A 20,917-nucleotide genomic window follows, 5' to 3' on the forward strand; every position below is an offset into this window, starting at 1 on the left:
TGGCAAACATCAATAGTCCCAACCTCTGAATCTATGACCTGTAGGACACCAGTCCTAGAGGATTGATTGTTTCTGGTACCCTGCGTTTGTGGATAATGCTCATAATATATCTGACCTTAGCTCCTCTGTGTCCTACCAAAGGTATACAGGGAAGGGTGAAATTTCACCATCACAGCAGTGATGCTTTTACCATCCTGTTTAATATTAAGGTTCTGGGAGACTTCAGGTGTGAAAAGGAAGAACTAATTGAAAGGGAAATCCAAGTCATTCACCTTGGTCTCCTCAACAAACATGGTTAGTTGCAGCAAAGAGAGGCAGTGTATGACAATGCCACATGCTCCAACTCTGAGAATATTTTCTGCCTTGTTACATATCACATGAGCAACTGCAGGCCAGCTGCAGTGTTGCAGCAGTTAGCATTGCCGCCTCACAGCAAGTGGTTCTCTGGTTCGATTCTCGGCTTGGGTGCCTTCTGTGTGGAGTCTGCATGTCCTCCCTCTGGTCACGTGGGTTTCCTCCAGGTGCTCCGGTTTCCTCCCACATCCCAAAGACATGCTGTAGGTGGATTGGACACTCTAAGTTGGTCCTAGGCGTGAGTCTGTGCATGTGTGTGTGCTTTCTGTGGAAGGTTGGGCTCCAGGCTGGTAACTCGACACTGTAAAAACTCCACTGCCAATCATGAGCGGACAGGTGATCCACTGTGGTGACCTCTAACTGGGGAAAAGCCAAAAGAAGAAGAAGAAGAACTGTACTTTATAAGCTAGAGGATAGAACTGATTTTAACTCTTTTCCCTTAATGGGCCCTCCATCAATTCCTCTGCCACACATTGCATTTCATTTGCCATGTCTCTTTTGAAATAGACCAAGCAGGTTAAGATCAATGCCAAAATAAGTAAGGTAGCATATGCAAATGCACTCTTTTCAAATTAGCCCAACACACTTTGGACTCCTCGTCTGCTGGTTGGAGAGTTGAGCTCCAAGATATATAAGCCTTATGGAGAGTAACTGCAGAAATGGCAGTCTGTGCTTGTTGTAATCTGTTCAAACTGTATGCTCTGTTGGAGGATGGAAAACCTGATATGCCTTCATAGGCACAGGAGCTACCGTGTCTGGGTTTTCCTATGCAATTTTGGTTATATTTTGACAATGATTTTAAAGAAGAGGACCTCTGAGAGGTCTAGGAGTGTAAAGCAGCAAACCTGCTGAAATCTGCATTAAAGAGGTAGGGATGAGGTCAGATAGCCAGCCCCCAACTTCATAATTTGTAAATGTTTCCCAAATTTTGGATCATCAGGAGAGAAAGAGCTCTGGTCCTTTCCTCATCAGCAAGATCCTTTATGCATGAATCCAAAGGAAGACCAATATATTTAGTCTTAGCCAGAGCCTTTCTCACTGTTTCTCTGGTAGTTTATTGTCTAGATGTCAAAGGTCTTCTTTCCTAGTTGGAAAATTTGGACCTAGACGGGAATATGAAATGTGTAGGCTGAAGGGTTTTGCCTCTTATGATGTTGGTTGCCTAGATGAATTCCTGAGGAGGCAGTAAGACAGTGTAAGAGGATGCCAGATAAAGAGCCTGTTCTAGATCCAGTGCCAGGGTTGCTATGGTGGAGAATAGTAGCAAGACCATTAGCATGGGGAAGAGGACCAGTGCACTTGAGTGGTCACTGAATTCCCTAAATCAGTCACAGCATCACATAGACAGACACCAATACCACTGTCATGAATTCTAGTATCAAAAAAAAAAAATCAGCAGTGACAGTCTGTAAATGGTGCTGCCTTAACCAATACCATACAATACAGAACTGAAAGTACTCATTCTAGACCAAAATATGCCTGAGTGGTATCACTGGAAAAGAGAATTCTGGGGCTTGTGAAGCTAGTTCTAGAACTGCTGACAGCTGAGCCATAGTAGGTCATTTGGTGCCCTGGGCAGTCCCTGCAATCACTAGAGCGGCACCCTCAAACTGGAACCAAAAGTTGAGGACTTAAAAAGGTACCAGAAATTGAAGTTAAAGTCTTTCTCTAACTTTAGCATAGGGCTTATCTATACAAGCTACAGATATAACCATGCAAGCAAACACACACACGCACACACACTATCACAATACAAACAAACACATTCATTTAAGCAGTTCCCACATAGTCATGGCTCCTTCCGTGAGTGCCATTACCGCACTTGCATCTGATTGGCAATTCTTCTGAGGTACCAGTTATACTTCTTAACAGCTTGCACCTAGGTCAACCACTACCTTCAACTAACCCTAGCTGTAGTACTGAGTAACAAGGCCACCAGTCCAATGGACATCCATGCCAGGGAAAATGAGTTCCTGAAGGGAAATTTATACCAGACTTTAGACCCCAAATGCATAGCGGAAAGGGACATAACATCTGACCATCTGATTGCATGCTCACAAAGTGCTTCTACCAATGTATCCTAATCAGTCCTGGGATAAATTGGGGCAGTTTAAAATAACAAGACATTTCAAACCTAGACTGAACAAATGGATTTGAACAGCTGGAGAAGGTGGTAAAGTGAGCTGAGCAGCAAAAATTGAAAGGGGTCTTCACTGACTCTTCTGTAAAAATGGAAGACTAGTTAACCATGTTTGGACAAGTTTGTCCTTCACCAGAGGAGGAATTAGGATCAGATGCAGCCACCATGGTAACAGTGGGTAGTACCTCAGAAGTAACCTTCAACAATGTTTTCTTTAACTTTATATTGGAAGAAGAAAATTTATCAATTTTGCTATCCAGTTGTGGACCGAAACCTGAAGGCTGACTAATCTGCTGTTCTACTTGAGTAGCAGAAAGTCGTTTTGAAGGAAAAAAATATCTGAAAAGCCTTACTTCACTGAAGACTAGGCAAACAAAACAGTGCAAAATGCTCTGTAGTACTGATAGGCCAAGAGTTTCAAACTCCTCAGAATGTGCCCACAAATGCCATTACTCTGGCCCATAAAACGTTTTAGTACTTAATTACTTAAAAAAAAGTCTTTCAGTCAAACCTGCACTGACAAATGCTTGACTTTTGTAGCCCATTGCATGGTCCACAGTGAGGTGCATCACCTCAATGCACAACTGGTCTTGTCCAAATTCAAACAGGAGTGGCATTGCATCTGGGAGTTCTTGCATATTTTTTTTCTCAAAGTAAGAAAATAAAAAGGATTATCATCAGAATTGCAGTCCATGGTTTCTTCCACTGTACAAACCTATCCGAAATACTTAACCACAGTTGCAAAGCAAAAAACTGTACTAAGCTGCATTTGTGCCAGGTAAATTAACATTCAACTTAAGATACGTTCAATATAATTATGACCTTATTTTAAGCTGGATGTTAATTTACCTTCTATCACTGAATTTAAAAAAAGATGATTTTAGGCGGATGTATTAATAAAATAGACAATTTGAAAATAAAATCGAGTTTGTTGCCCATACATTGGTATGTTCCATAGGTGTTGTACCTGGCTGTGGTAGATTGACAGGGGTTTGTGTTGCATAAAACTGTCCTTTGTTTCTTGGAATGTTTGTGGAGCACTGACCTAGTATTAGAATGTAGGATTCCGGTAATCAGTAGTCTCAACACCAGACCAAAATGATGGTGCAAGTATTGGTACATATTTGTCTAACCATATTTTTACATTTGTCAGAACAAGTCAGTTGATAACATTTGAAAATGACTTTTCTGTCCTACTTTCACCATTCAGCTGAATACATTTTATTGTGGTACTGAAAACCAAAAGGAAACATTTTTATCAGGTTCAGTTGATCTTAAAGTATTGATTTGCTACTCGATAAACAATTGTGTAGCTTTTTAGTAAGAAGATTTCATGTCATTCAAAGATGGGCAGCTGCAATCTGGTATGATTATGGGCCCCATTTTTTCTAGGTAGGACAAGACTGTCCTGAAAGAGCAAGGATGTAAACTACAGGTAGTTGTAGTAAGAATTCCATTAGCTCAATGACAGGTGTACTATGACTAACTGCATACTCTGCATTATGTGCAAAGTTGGAACTAAACGAGGTAACCTTAGCAGCAAAAAAAAAAATGGGCAGTCATATCACAAGCTTTCTGAGTGGCCAGAATGTCAGGACTGCACGATTTTCTGACTACCCCAAAAAAGCAGCCAGGCAGTTTGAACATTCAGAAATCTTCTGAGACAAGTGCAAGGGCATCTTTCAGGAGATCTCTGCCTTGTAAAATGCATATGTATTATCCAGATCAAAACCGTTTTCGAGTAAGTCAAAATAACACCACCTCTGCTCTGACCATCGCACAATTCTCAAGTCATGGAGTTTCAGATCACTCCAAGAGGATGAGAAGTACATGGCTAAAGAGTAATATGTCAAAAGCAGCCATAAGTGTCTCATTACAGGCCTCATCCAGCTCCCCCATACCTTCAGCACTAAAATACTGAGGGTACTGACAAATGAGTGATTACAGTATCTGTGGTGAACTGATTAAAGTTTCTGCACTGCTCTAGTCCCAGTTCCAGGGATTTTGCCCTGGGCATAAGGGCCTTAAACTGAAGAAGAAAATGGTCAGATCATGTCACAGGTTCTAACACAATGCCAATGGTCATGACTCCTAGCACAAACCTCAAGACCAATGTACCGACATAAACATGGGTAGCAGAGGTAACAACCTGGGGAAAACCCAAATCCCTTCATAACGCAGAATAATTATTTTAACAAAATCTACTGACTCCTTGTTGACCCTAATTTTGAAATTGCCTAGAATTAACTACTAAGGCAGTGTCATCAAAGAGGAGAAAAGGAAGTCAGTAAACTCCTTCACCTCACATTACTGGGTGAATGATAAAGGAGAAGATACCCTCCATTTGCTGCTGCTTCCATGGCAAATTCAAATAAGTTGGTAGCTCTGGCATCAAGCTTCATCATTTGAAAGAACGTCCAAGGAAAAATTACCACTTCACCCTCGGTCTGAGTCATTCTGTGGCAACTATATAATGGAAAAACAACTGGCAGGGCATGAGCTGCTACGAGTGGATTGAAGTATTTGTCGACTAGGTTACCATTATAAACACCAAACAGGTTTGTTTATTTATTTATTTGTTTTTTTTTTCCAGGGTCGATCTCCACAAATCATTTTTACTCTGCTCGGGAATGGTGTCTGGTTATGTGACTTGTTTAGAGTCACATAGTTAGGAAATGGAGGCTGAGGGAATCGAACCTTGCACCATTGGATCACAGGAAAAGAGCTTGTTAGCAACTCCTTAATCCTGTAAGTCATCTGCCAGACAAACATCAGGCTACATTGGATGCCCATCTTATTGAGCACTGACGTGGTATTAGAATGGAAGATTCCAGTAATCAGTCATCTCAACACCAAACCAATATAGCAATACAAGTATTAGTGCCAGAAGAGAACTGAGTCAGTCAGGGCAAGATTTTGTGCAATTGACATAGTTTATTTATGACTACTTTCTATTAATTTTAGTAGGTCAAAAAATGGGCAACTTAACCAACAATTCCAAATGTACACAGGTGGATTCAGGAATGAATCAAATCAAATACCCATGTGATCTGTTGTAATGTGAACAGTGAAAACTTTCAAAGTTGATAAGATTGGCAAAAATAGAGAGCAAACCAAGTAAAGTAAAAGCAGCAAGTTCCTCAATACGGGTTGTGTCAGTCCTTTCCCAAAGAATCATCAATAAGGGCTCCTCCACAGGCTTGTGTTCCAAAGGAAAATGGCAGTTAGCCATGTTCAGCTTGTATGAAACAGTTGTCATCACCCAACAGAATCCAAAGATCAACAACACGACCAATTAATTTTACTATCTGATACAGCAGTAAATTAATGGTGAAATTAAATACAACGTACTGAGCCCAGAAACAGCAGTGTGTGCTGAGGCTTTAAACAAGCAGATGCTGTGGACAGTTGCTATATTTCTTCAATTGTTGCTTTGATGAAAGAGTCATATGGCAGTAATAGTAAATAAATAAAACAAACTGGATTTCACACGTTTCTTACTACACTGGAGGAAGAGGGTTACAGCTATCTGAGACTAGATGAAACTTGGCTATGTCAGATGTATCACTAATCCACCAAGAAATGGACACCATGCTGGCCAAAGCCAGGAAGCTCCTAGATGAGTAGGAAACTCTGCAAACTCTGAGACAGTCATCAGCACCACAAGCAGTAAATGGTAGATGAAACTCAACTATATCAGATAAATTGATAATCCGCAAATGAAAAGATTCACTGTTAGAAAACATTAAAAAAAGTACTTGAACACTCCACAAAACTGCATCAGCTCAATTATATGGTCAGTAGCTCCACAAGCAATAAATGGAAATTGCAAAAACAGTATCTCTGTCACTAATGCCTCAGTGCTTGTGGCTGTGACATAGAAACAGAAGGGAGGAAAATGATGTGCTGGTAACAAGAAATATGCACTCAGTATATATTGCAAGCAATATCGGCAATAGTCACTTGTAGAAGAGTTTGTGCTGATAACTGAATGACGATAAAGCGATAAGCAGTGTTCCACAAGATAACTTTGATAAAACTTTGTGCCAAATTCAAGCAGAATGATCAGGATTAAATATGTAATTTAAAACGGAAGAAGCGTCTTAAAGTGCTGATAGTCTGCACAGCACTAGCATGTCCAAGATTTCTACCAGTGAGACAGTCATAGGACAGAGTATTTTAGATTAATTTCTAACTCCCTTTTTGAAAATCTTGAGTAAAGACATAGTTATGTAGTAACAAAGCACAGTTCACCTGCTGAGAAGTCCAATCCTTTAATGTAAAATACAAATGATGAGCGCTTTCGTCTGCATAAAAACAAACTTCATCAGATAAAATCCCACTAAAACTGACATATTTTATAAAAAGTGCTTAACCAATGAAAATTTTACATTAATAATTCAATTAATCAATAAAATTCTTAAAATCCTGGCATTCTAATTTTAAAGAAACAAAGACATATTGGTTTGTTATATATGTATATATACACACACTTCAAACAAAACAAAACAAAATGATAGTGCACCCTGAAAAAACTTTTAAAAATTATTATTATATAGGAAATGGTCTGCATACATTGTAGCATAAACGTAGTTTAATAATTTATATATAGTTCTTTCATCTGGTGTGTTTGGAAATGTATCTACCCTCTTTAAAGTATGTTTGCCTTTCCTATTAAAATGGCTTTGATATTTATATATTCATTTAAGCCTGGAAAAATGTTAGATTTTAATCTTAACTGCCATCTGACTTCCTTCTGCAGTAAAATATTTTAGCATCTCCTCCTCTAGTTTCCAGGTTAACAATATCTATGATGCCAAATTTGAAAGATGGAACAGGTTGACACATGGTGGTGTGTTTATATAAGGCACTTGTTTCCTTTTTAATTTTTATGTCATTCTTATGTTCGTAAATCCTTTCTTTTAAATGACGTTCAGTTTTGCCCACGTAATAACATGGGCAGTGACAACAGGTTGCCAAATACACCACCATGGAGGTGTAACAATTCCCCCTGCAAAATTTGATTACTGTGTTCAACCCATTGTTCAAAGTAATACTGTTGGAAGTATTGACTTCGTTTTCACAAATACCCTTTTGGTATTGCTTATACTGAAAACATCATTAAAGAATTTCACAGCTTTTTCGATGAATGTGGGTTTTCATTAATTTTAAAGCTTATTAAGTACAATGAAGTACATTTAAAAACCTTACTGGCAGAAATTAACAATTTACACCTTTCTATTACTAATGACTTGTTGTTTGATCAATATAATGCATTTTTTGAAAGAACTTTAGAGAGAATCAATGGAAAAGTTGAAAAGATTTTTGAAAGAAAACAAAAGAAATATTTTAGGGACAAGGGGCAATATGAGACTGGTAAATGTTACCCACCACCTAATTTTACAACTTCAACTGCTCCATCCAGATCTAGGGAGGGATACAACAGGAGAATTGTTACTATACCACCTAACCAAAAACAGACTATGAAAAATGTAAGGGTTTCCTTTGATGATTCTAATTACCACAGGGACCCACCTGTTGCTTATTCTGGTTCCCTAGATGAACTGGATTCCTTTTCAGAATCCAACGAAGTTTTTTTAGGACCCCAAAGGTCAGAACGCTTAGCCCACAAAAATCAAAATGTAACCAACACAAATTCCCTTTCAAAAAACCAAGATTGGAATTACAGGGGACACAGGGGAACAGGAGAGACAGATGTTATAATTACACATGACAATGGAATTGTTTTTGAATATCGTGGATACAAAATATACAATTACACTGATTTGATACTAGATAAAACTCATTTCCACCTGTTCTCCAAAGGCTTCAAGTTTATAAAAAGTTTTAAAGGAGACTTGTCTCAAATTTTGATTGATTTAAAACTGTTCCTTAGGAAATTAAATCTTAAAATTCTTTACAACAAAGGGGTTGCCAATCAGAATGCAGGGGACATTGTTAACTATGCCTCCACTAGAAGGAGTGTTTACAACCCTCCTCTTCACCCTCTGCTCCATACATTTGAGAATATAGTTACAAAAGAAATATATGAAACATATGGTAAAAACACCAACGGGTTTTGGCAGAACTACAACTTAAAATTAGAAGAAACCAACCTTTTAGAGAATTTAAAACATAATAAAAAACTACGTTTTATGGAACCAGATAAAGGTGGAGGATTGGTAATTTTCAAACAAAATGATTATAAAAAAGCTATAAGAAATATTTTGACACAAGAGGAAACTTACTGTTTGGTGTCCCTAAATGAGATTTCCATTGCTTATAACAGAATTGATTCCCTTCTAGAAGAATATCTGCTGGAACAACGTATCAACCAGACTACTTACCACTTTCTTCGGCAAACCCATCCACTCATTCCTGGTTTTTTTGGAATACCAAAAACACAAAAACATTATGAAACCACCTTTCAGACCCATTGTTTCCGCCCGTGGATCCAAAACCCACCCTTTGGCAGTATTTATTGATCAGAATTTCAAAAATATTGCAAAAAAACATAAACACCTTATAAAGGACTCATGGGATTTTTTGGGAAGAATTCACAATGGGTTATGGATCAAGGATAGTCTATTCATCACTATTGATGTGAAAGACTTATTTACATGTATCCCCAGAAAGGAGGGCTTTGAATTTTTTGAAATTAGTATTCACAAACACTCGGAATTAACATCAGACAGGAAATCTTTATTGTTGGAACTAATGGAAACAGTTTTAGACAACAATTTCATCAATTTTGAAGGGGTTCTCTATAAGCAAGTTAGTGGGGGTGGCGATACGCCAATTTGGTACTTTTAGAATGGGAAACCTCATATATTTTTGAGAGTGCATTCTCTGCCAAAATTAAAGCTTATTTTAGATTTCTGGACGATATTTTTGTGATTTGGGATGGGACACAAGATGAGTTGGATCAATTTATGTTTTATATCAATCAAACCACCTCCTGGTTGTCTTTCACTCACCAAGTCAGTACGGAATGTATTAACTACTTAGACATCACACTCTCCAAAACCCCGAGTGGCTTCAAATCCCAGGTATACAGAAAACCAACCTGGTGTAACAGCTATCTCCACTTTGACAGTCAACACCCTCATTTTCAGAAAAAAAGCATTATAAAAGGGCAAGCTGTCAGAGTGGCTAGGATGACATCCCATTTAGAAGATCTTAAACAAGAATTCATTAAACTGGGTAAAATGTTCAGTGAAAGGGGGTATCCTAAGGTTTTAGTAGAAAATATATTGACGGAAGTATACCAAGGGTGGGGTACACGTTTCAAACCATTACTTGGTCACCCCATTGTGAATATGGAAACATCAGAAGACAGACCCTATGAATTTTTGGGATCCTGTTCTATTCAACACAACAACTTTTCTTCCATTTTCAAAAAAATCTTACAAGAAAATTGGTCTATTTTAAAAACCAGTTCTGAAATTATTGAAGTTATAGGGAACCAACCTACCTTTATTCATCGGGTAGGTAATAATTTCCAAAGAACTTTGGAAGGAAGAGACTACTCCTATAAAAATTCTAGGGGTACTCACCCATGTGGTAGATGTGCCCAATGTTCTTCTATCAATACTTCCAACAGTATTACTTTGAACAATGGGTTGAACACAGTAGTCAAATTTTGCAGGGGGAATTGTTACACCTCCATGGTGGTGTATTTGGCAACCTGTTGTCACTGCCCATGTTATTACATGGGCAAAACTGAACGTCATTTAAAAGAAAGGATTTACGAACATAAGAATGACATAAAAATTAAAAAGGAAACAAGTGCCTTATATAAACACACCACCATGTGTCAACCTGTTCCATCTTTCAAATTTGGCATCATAGATATTGTTAACCTGGAAATTAGAGGAGGAGATGCTAAAAATATTTTACTGCAGAAGGAAGTCAGATGGCAGTTAAGATTAAAATCTAACATTTTTCCAGGCTTAAATGAATATATAAATATCAAAGCCATTTTAATAGGAAAGGCAAACATACTTTAAAGAGGGTAGATACATTTCCAAACACACCAGATGAAAGAACTATATATAAATTATTAAACTACGTTTATGCTACAATGTATGCAGACCATTTCCTTATATAATAATAATTTTTAAAAAAGTTTTTTCAGGGTGCACTATCATTTTGTTTTGTTTTGTTTGAAGTGTGTGTATATATACATATATAACAAACCAATATGTCTTTGTTTCTTTAAAATTAGAATGCCAGGATTTTAAGAATTTTATTGATTAATTGAATTATTAATGTAAAATTTTCATTGGTTAAGCACTTTTTATAAAATATGTCAGTTTTAGTGGGATTTTATCTGATGAAGTTTGTTTTTATGCAGACGAAAGCGCTCATCATTTGTATTTTACATTAAAGGATTGGACTTCTCAGCAGGTGAACTGTGCTTTGTTACTAGTTTATTCTCCTCAGTTTTGTGACATAGTTATGTAGGCCAAAACAAAATGCATATGGCCTTCTTCGTGACCAGCACTGTGTCCAGAGCAGGGTACAGCAAATACACAGTCCCATTAGCTCTAACAAATAATATGTGTATAGGTAAAGGAAAGCTGAGAGGTGGCATTTTTCTAGGCCTTACAGAAAGCCATTAACTCTTCTTCAGCATCAGTATCATTTGCAAAAGCACTACCCTGACAATAAACTGATGTTTTTTTATTTCTACTGTGTTTCTCCTTTTACATTATTTTTTGTGGTTGCATTTTCATTACATCTTTAGGAGTTCATTCACAGTGGCATTCTTATTTTTCATTGTATTACACATTTATGCAGGACACTGGAAGACTAAAGACCAAAGTGAAAATGGCAATGTTTTACATCTAAAAGGTAACCTTTTCCCCTTTTTTCTTTTCTTTTTCAGTACGCTTTGGCTCAAAGTTTTTTTCTAACATGAGTAGTTCCAATAATCCCGGAAGTACCAGCACTGTTCAGGAAACATGCTACCAGAGTGTAACATATTGCAATGGAATTAAAGACTGCCCCTCAGGGAGCGATGAACTTGGCTGTGGTAAGTCAGTCTCTGCTGTTTTTACAAGTTCATGTGTTTTTGAAGATTAGAGTAGGGGATGGTATGATTATGATTAGTTGAGGTGACTGAGTAGGATTACAGTTTGTTTTTCATGTAAACTGCAATTTTGGCACCATTTTGTATGTTAAATATTTCTGACAGAAAATTTTCATCAATTTATAATTTATCTCTTGCCTAATATTGTTTTAGGCTGTATCCATTAATTTTGACTAGAACTATCCCTTTTTTTACAAAATTATGGAACTTTAGTCTGCATGTCCTCCCTGTGGTCATGTGGGTTTCCTCCCACATCCCCAAAGACATGCTGCAAGTGGATTGGACATGTTAAAATTGGCCCTAGGCATGAGTGCAAGCATGTGTGTGCCTTCTGTGGAAGATTGGGCGCTGGACTGGCAACTCGACACCATAAAAACTCCACTGCCAATCATGAGTGGACAAGGTGATCCCTAACCAGAAAGAGAGAGAGAGAGTAGGGGATGGTAGCTTCTAGTTTTTAAAGAAGTGACAGTTCTACATGCTCATGAATTAGGGTTACAAGCTTGGCAACACTACAGTTCTTTGATTTTCTAATGCAAAGCTGCTGTCAAACTGTAACCATAGAAATGACTGTGATTTAATGAGCAATGCACAGTGATATCATTTACATTTGCCTGATGACATGGGTAAAATATGCCTTTCTAGACTGGTGTTTTAATTGCATTTAACATTCTACCTCCCTTTGACACTATTGTCCTGTAACATGCTGTCTAGGATGCCTATGTGGATTCCCCTCCACCATCCTGTGTGTTAGTTCAGTCTGTCACTCTATGACCCTTTCTGTGGAAAAGTACTTTTATAGATCAAGGAAGGGGTAAGTCTCTTTAGACCATTGCCTGTGCCCTGTTCTACCCCCTTCGCGTCTCCCTGAAATGATCATATGCACCAGTATCATGTATTCCAGTCTCTTCTGGTCTCAAGTAGGAATACTTGCAGCTCCTGTAGCCCCTTGTTATATCCCTTCTCCATCATCCCAAAACTGTTTGTGGTAGCTTTCCTCTGGACTTCTTCCAGTAGCTTAATGTCCCTTTCCTTATAGGGCCCCCAGACCTACACTCGCTACTCAAGGTATACTCTGCACAACACCCTGTAGAGTGGTTGCTGGAATGTACCAAAAGATCCACCCAGCATTCTGTTTGCTACTGACTGCCTATAGTATAATTTTTCCATTGGTCCAGTCCAGGTATGGTTGACATCCTTAGACACACATTGTTTCTATTAGGTCCACTTCTCCACCTACTATTTTAAGCCAGGGGTGCTGTGTATTAAATGCAGTACTTTACATTTGTTTGTACTGAACCCCTTCCACATTACTACCCACCTGTTAATCCTTTTCAAATCCTTCACTAGACACTTTGTCCCCCTTCCCAATTTTTCACAATTTCTTAAAATTACTAAGGCTAGGAAATGCATTTCTTCTTGCTGTTATACATGCTTGAGTCTGTATTTACAGAACAACAAACTAAGAAGAGTTGTAAACACTAATACATTAAGGGGAATGTGCAGCTGGTTTAACACCTGGTTACATCTATTTGGTGTCCCCTCAAATACCTCTCTCAAAAAGCTCAAATCTCCACACATACATTCTCTTTGATCCATGTGCAGCAACTCTGTGGTGGGATTAGGCCACATGTGAACCTCAAAAGACCACAATTCTCTCCAAAACATAAAGCTGTTCAGCTCACCCCTTGTTTGGGAAGTCCCCATGTTTGAATCCAGAAAACAAAAAGCCTTGTAGGTGTGTCTGTGATAAACAGATTATAAGACAAAACCACCACAAACACTTCCCATTTTGCCTGGACCCAATTCATAATAGTAAAGACTATTGCCATGTTCATTTCTTTCACTTCCCAGCCCAACATTTTTGGTTTGAGAAATTTGAACCCAATGAGAGTGTCCATTGCCTTGTGATGATGGAAGTGGCCAAGTAAAAAGACTGGCTGGAGGACAAACTAAAAGGTACTAAATGGGATGAGAAGGGGAAACAAGAAAGGTATACAGAAACCAATTCTGTAGCCTATGGGTCTGACTCCATTTCAAATTTTGAAGGTCATCTGCTGCTGCTTTTAGAGTGTCGTCTACTAAGAACATGTCACCATCTCAGTCTTCATCTTCCATCTATATTAAGGCAAGATGTGATGTATCTTTATATTGTATTTAGAACTCAACTATCTTCCTTTTTTTTGCATTAACAATGTTCATATGTCTGTTATGTACTTGGAGCTTTTCTCCCCGGGCCTCCGCTGAAAATGGACATGTATCCAGTCGGACTCTCCCGGTTAACAAATGTAAAATAAAATAAAATAAATAAATAAATAAGAAGGAAACTGGTATATAGACCTGGGACTAACAACTGGAGTTCAAATACTTTATTTTAGTAAAATTGGAATGACCCCCACTTCTCATCTTTGCACCTAAACTCTGCTTTATGTGATTGACTTCTGCATCTTCATTAGTTGTCCATTCTCCAGAGAGAGATGAGTCAGTCCCTACACGTCCTGCTTTACCTGCTTTTAGATGTTGGCCTTGCCTGTGCTGACAATGGATTTGGATGACGTGTTGAGCAGGTGGTGGCAGATGGCTGAAGAGGGTACAGGACAGCACTGATAAGCAGTTTGCTCAGTGCTAGCAATGCCTTTTCTATGCTCATCTCTCTATATTAGTCCAGCTCAGCATCTGTCCTTAAATCAGGGACTTGTACAGTGGCTGTTTCACCTTCCCTTCATAGAACCCATAGTGGTCAGTGGGATGGGTTAAAGAGCATGGAAAGAGAGGACCACTATCAACACAAACTTTAAAGAGTTAAAAACTCAGCTCTGGAAGTCAATTAGGCAACCCTTCCCATAGACTTACTAATAGTATTCTGAAGGAAGCCTACTACTTCATTTTCAGGACATTGATAATGGATAACTCAACCTTCAGAAAGCTGAAGATGAAAATCCAAAAGTCAAACTCTGCCATAATAAGAATAATACAATGATATTTTTTACAGGGGGCCAAGATCGTCTGCAACCCCACAGCTCATGTTTGATTATTCTAATTCCAAGATTACACCTCTTGTCCACATTGTGCACACTCTAAGTTAGAATGAATTTGTGAGCTTCCATCTTTCAGATGTTCATTATCACATTGCCTACCAGGATATAGTTAATGCCTTTAATACCATACCCCACATGGCTGCTATTAAGAAATTCTCCTGATTGACTATTGACCCCCTATGTAACCTGTTGGATAACTAACTGGCTAAGAGAATCCTCACACTCAGGGTTGGTGACATACTTTCCTTCAAAATGTCTTGTCACCATCGGAATTTCACAGGGTTCTATATTAGGTCCACTCCTTTTCAGCTTATGCTTCACTTATATCCCACCTGCCATCAAAGGTCTCTGGCAGACTGTCTGCTGATAACCACATATGTAGTGCTGTCATTAGCTCTTCTTGTAGAACATGGGTATCGGCTGATAAAATAATCCATAAATATTTCTGGTGACAAGGCCATGGATGCAAGCTCAGTGCATTATTGAACTCTTTGGGGAAGCAAGCACACCCTTGAACCTACTGCATAATAAAATAACTCCTCAAAGCCTATGGCCTTATTAGAGACATAGGCTCATTTGTTCACTTTGAGCTCTCCCTTAACTGTCAGATATCAACTTTTGTTAGGAAATCTTTCTAATCATCATCAACCCCCCTTTTCTCATTTTCTATATAGGGTTAGGCTGTCACATTAACTGTCACCATCTCTTAATTCCATGCTACTTTCCTACCTTCTTTGATATTCATGCCTGACTGTTGCAGGTCTTCTCTCACACAGTACATCTCTTTGCTGAGCACCCTCATTTCCTCTTGCCTTTATTCTATCTATCCTAAATTACTTTCTGTACATGTGCCTGAACCAATGTAATATGTTGTCTTTGACCTCTGCAATTGGAGCTACTTTGGCTTCTTCTCCGATGTCCTCATTTCTTCACCTGTCCCCTCAGTGTGCATCCTACTGCCTGTCTCAGACACTTCATCTCCATCGTGTCTGGCTTCTTCATATGCTTTACCTTCGCTGAATCTTTCTTAATAGCCAACTATCTACTAAATAAATATCTTCCAAGTCCAATGAAGTTATTGTTCCCCCTTTACTCCTCACTAATCTGGCCCATAATATGAAGTAAAGTACCCTTCTGTGTGTACTGAATTTGTACAAGCATATTGCCCAGCTTGAAAAAAAAAACAGTGATGCCCAAGAAAATCTCTGGTATGAACTCCTTAAATGATATACAGTATCTAAAAGCCCTATCAATTCATTCTCTCTTACAGACTCCTGCATATTATCCTCTCGTTGCTATTAACAACCCAGTCCTACTCAACATTTTACAAATTTGCAAAACTCATAACAATACCAGAACTTTTATAAACATGGTAATATTAATAACACCTATAGTCTAAATCAATAACTCTCCCAAAAGATCCCCCTTATGTATGGAATAAGCTTTCAGTCAATGTCAAAGTAGTTTATACAGTCAGTCAGAGATGATCAGTGGATTGGGACACATAAATTCACTCTCAATTGTCTTCTCAGGCCTTTACAGAGAGCACAAATAGTCAGAATTGCAATGACTGTGCTCCAAATAGTCTGCTGGACCAATTGGCTAATACACATCTATGAATCTTCTAAAAAGCAATGCTCTGATTGTTAAAAACCTGGACAGAACCCATTTTTTTGTTTGTGGGAAACCATCAGACTGATTAACTCCATCCTGAATGGCAACCCTTGGTTACTTATCTGTTAAAAAAAATCCTATTATCTACTTGTGGCAAACAGTGATAAAAACTTAATCAAGTATGATGCCCTTTTCTTGTGACTTAGTAATGGCCAGGCTCAGGACCCTCAATGCCCCTGAAAACAGGTTACTTATGCTGAGCACTACAGGAGTTGGTTTTCTTTCTGGTTTTCCACAGAGTGCATTCTTTAGTTAGTTCCTTGATCAAACATAGTTGTTAGAATCATCCATATTTAACCTGTCTCCTTCTGAAGAAGGATTCCAAGGCCATGGACACATCTGATAAGCTGACCTGTACTGTGGAAACTTGACACATGCATCCTTCTGATCTGTCTGATGGTACAGCTCTGAGAAGTTTTCCTCCCTCCCTTTGATGATCTGAAGTCTCTGCAAACTATTAATGCTGCCATCCTGTAGTCTGATAAACCTGTGCTACAGATGAAGAGGTCAGAATTGAGACTGGCATAATGGGTAATGTATTTACCTCACAGATGAGGTAGAGGATTTGATTTGCACGAAGGGAATTTGGCTGGGCTAAAATTGACCCTCAAGGGCAGCTAGCCTAGTACTTACCTATGAATCTAATACTAAATAGCCTTCTCTGATGCTTGCATATGCAAGAATGCTGGACTCTGGCTCTACTCTTTCCATGAGGAGTTATGTCAGGAGATTCCTGATGTCCCTTTCTTGGGTGATGCTCTTTTGAGAAATTTCTAACAGAAGACAAAATTTCCCATGGGGAAGTAAAGCCTTTTTCTACAATAAAGAACATAACATACTCTCTCTTTTATGAAGCTTGTCTTCATCTTCTATAGGATGAAGGTACCTACACACCACTGATGGCAGGTTAAGGTAGACTACAAAAAAAAGCATTTGACCGTATCACACATTCATGGATAAGAGTGCTTACAAATGTATAAGATGTACCCTGCCCTGATCAGTTACATTACAGCAACCATGAAATAGTGGTAAACCACTTTCCAGTTAAGCCATGATAAACAACAAATTATTATTCTAGGGATAAAAATTCAAAGGGGGATATTCCAGGGTGGCTCTCTGTCACTGTTGCTCTTTTGTCTTGCCCTTAACCCATGAAGCTGTCTACTTAACAGTTTAGGCCATGGCTGCAATTTGGCTCCTAGAAAACAACAAAGTGTAAAGACCTCTCTTCTTTTTTGTGGATGGTGTAAAACTGTATAGTTCATCAGATGACGAACTGAAAGCACAGCTGCAAGTGGTCAAAATTTTTTCAGTTGATATAAGGGTGTCATTTTGTCTAGATAAATGTGCAAAAGCAACCTTTAAAGCAGGAAAGTTGCAGCACAAAGAAAACATCAGTTTGGGACAGTAATGTGATATTAAAGAACTTGAGCAAGAGGGAATGTATACATATTTGGGAATTGATGAAGGATCATCAATAAAACATGAACAAATGTGAATAAAATATAGGAACGTTTTAGAGGACTAAAACTAATACTGAAAACAGTGTTGACATCCAGGAACAAAGTTCAAGCTGTAAGCCAATTTCCTCTTCCTGTCCTAACTTACAGTTTTGGAGTGATTGACTGGCCCAAAAGTTGTTGGTTTGGTTGAACATGAAAACAAGAAGGATGCTTCCTGCTCATCAAATGATTTATAAACATAATGAAAGTTTTAAAACATGAGGAGAATAAGTCAAGTTGACTTCTCTGCTTAGTTTAGCAGGAGTATATTGATGTCAAGTGGGAATGGAATTCAAACCAGAAATAGATAAAAATCAGGCAGCAACTGAATGTGCCAAAAAACAATGGAAAGAATATAAGGTGAAGGACCAGATGAGAATGCAAGAAATGTGGAACATGCATCAATACAGTTGCAAGTATAGAAAACTCTTGGAACAACCTCATGTTGATCAGGATCAATCACAAGAATGGTTAAGGAGAGGTGAATTTAAACCAAAAGGAAGGTTAATATTGGTGGCCCAAAATAGTGAATTACGTACACATTGGTTTACAAAGTCCATTGAACATGTGGAAGAAAGAGACAAATGTAGGTTTTGTAAAACAGAATTGGAAACAGTTGCACATCTTGTTGCTGGTTGTGATATATTAGTGGCAGAGGGCCTGTATACTGAAAGGCATAATAATGTGGCAAGACTGTTGCACTGGGGATTGTGCAAACATTGTAATACTGAAGTAGCTGAAAAACACTGGAAACATGAGCCCTAAAGCATTATAGAAAACAATGAAGTTTATATCAAGTGAGATCACCCATTACCAGCAGTTCAAAAAATAGATGCCAGAAAACAAGATATAGTGGTCCATGAAAAAGACAAAAGTAGGATTGATCATTGAAATTGCTACACTCAGTGACTACAGTGTCTTCACATACAAAGAAACACAAAATCATAAAATACCACAATTTGCAGGCAGAAATGAAGGGAATATGGAAGAAGGATACCCAGACAGTTCCAATAGTAGTAGGAGCAATGGGTCTTGTAAAAAAGAATTTACAGTCGTACTTGGATATATTACCGATACATGTAACGCCATATAAATTGCAGGAGGAGTCATTACTGGGCACATTGTGGGTGCTGCAAAGAGCTCTTTTGGCTAACATCAAAGATTGAAACAATACTAATTTCATGAATTTGTCATACTTTAACGTGGAAATGGGGCCCATTCCCATTATGGTATTTGAAATCCCAAAGACTTGGAGGAAACAAAAAAAAAAACCACACATCTGGTTAATTCACCTTCCAAACTCAAACTGCCCTGAGGATCCAGCTGGTGTTGCAGAAGCTGTTGCCCAACTCTGAGATCATGGAAACAGTGGAAGTAAATGTACGAGTATGTGGCAAGGGAGGCTATACTAATCTGAGCATTCCCTTTGCTCTCAGAATATATATATGGCATGGGGGCTACAGGTCCTTCCCATGTCTTCGGGGGACATGAGAGGTAAAAATCCTGTAGAAAATGATTTAAAGTTGTAACGCTGAGTTTTATAATTAACTGTCTTATCTGTTCATTTCTTTAAACTGTCAGTACATACAGGATTGATGCAGCACTTCTGATGGAGAGCTGATAAATCCAAGGGTAAATCTACTGTTAATGTTCCACTAAACATCATCACATACAGTGAGCATTCTTATCAGGGCAATTTGTTTCTTACACTGTATGGATTGAATTAAGGTTTTGATTTATATATATATATATATAAATCTATATATATATATATATATATATATATATATATATAAATCTATATATATAAAATCATATGTCTATTGGGTATACTGTCAGCAAGATTTGTTCATATTACTCTTTAAATTGAACCTTGTTCATATCTACTTATTGCTACTGTTGTCCTGTGTATATATGTAAATACTGTAAATAGTTTGCTCTCCCTTTATTCCCCTCCCTAAAAACCTATGCTTGCTCTACCACTCTGCCATTACTAGAATCAGACTCTTTGTAATCTTTAATCATCCATTTCAAGATATAAATAATATGTTATGTAAACACCATTCCTTTTACTACCTCTGTATCAAAAATTACCAGCATTCATACCATGTAGACTGACGGTTGCATCCTTATGTATCTGTACCTTGAATCTTATGTTTATTTTTATCTTTTGTATTTTGTATTTTGTTTTATCTTTGTATTTTGTAATGTGGAGCTTTTCTCCCCGGGCCTCCACTGAAAATGGGCTCCTGAGCCCAGTGGACCTCCCCGGTCATCAAACTAAAATAAATAAATAAATAAATAAATAAATAAATTCATACCTCTGAAAGTATTTGTCATCACCAACTTTTTACTGCACATTGTTTATGTATTTTTTACTTGAATTTTGTTTTTTAATAGGTTGCTTAAGCAATCTGTTTAAATGTAGTTATATAATAAAACTAGACATGCAGAATGATAAAATATTATATATATATATATATATATATATATATATATATATATATATATATATATATATATATATATCACATTCACATTGCCAAAAGTACAGTTCTCCGAACCACCCTTTGCTGAGACCATAAGTCCGAATTTACACTTCTCCGAAACGGAAAAGAGTTGAACCACATTAACTAATTTTCACTAATTTTTGCAGGGGGGCAAGCCCCCCTGCACCCCCCACACCCCATGCTAATTATATATACTATCTCTGAGATCACACTGCAGTGTCAACAGTATATTTGCTCATACTTACTGCAGTGTGATCGCAAAGTGCCATTTGGGAGAAGTGTAAATTTGGAGTTACGGGCTAGGCAAAATGTATTTAGGAGTAATGTGAATGGGAACTATATATATATATATATATATATATATATATATATATATATATATATATATATATATACACACACACACACACACACACACACACACACACACACACACACGTACATATATGCAATATGTTTCTGGTTGCATTACGCAAACATTCCAGTAAAACTTGACTCGTCAATTCTGCATTTTCCCATTACTGTTCCATTAATGGCCACCTTTTCAATAATACAGAATTCCCTGTATTACCCCATAGTTATGTCTTTTTATTCTCTTACTGTGC

General features: G+C 37.8%; 1 protein-coding gene across 2 annotated transcripts in view; it reads left to right on the plus strand.

Moving 5' to 3' along the window:
* LOC122809435 (transmembrane protease serine 13-like) overlaps positions 1 to 20,917 on the plus strand; it is a 548,009-nt gene that overhangs the window by 283,408 nt on the left and 243,684 nt on the right. For both annotated transcript variants that reach the window (XM_044080945.1, XM_044080946.1), the window contains one exon: positions 11,385 to 11,531. In XM_044080945.1, coding sequence (XP_043936880.1) covers positions 11,385 to 11,531 — 147 coding nt within the window. The remainder of the gene's footprint in view (positions 1 to 11,384; positions 11,532 to 20,917) is intronic.

This window comes from Protopterus annectens, chromosome 8.part0 (assembly GCF_019279795.1).
Source record: "Protopterus annectens isolate FY-2018-M chromosome 8.part0, PAN1.0, whole genome shotgun sequence".
Taxonomy (NCBI): domain Eukaryota; kingdom Metazoa; phylum Chordata; order Ceratodontiformes; family Protopteridae; genus Protopterus; species Protopterus annectens.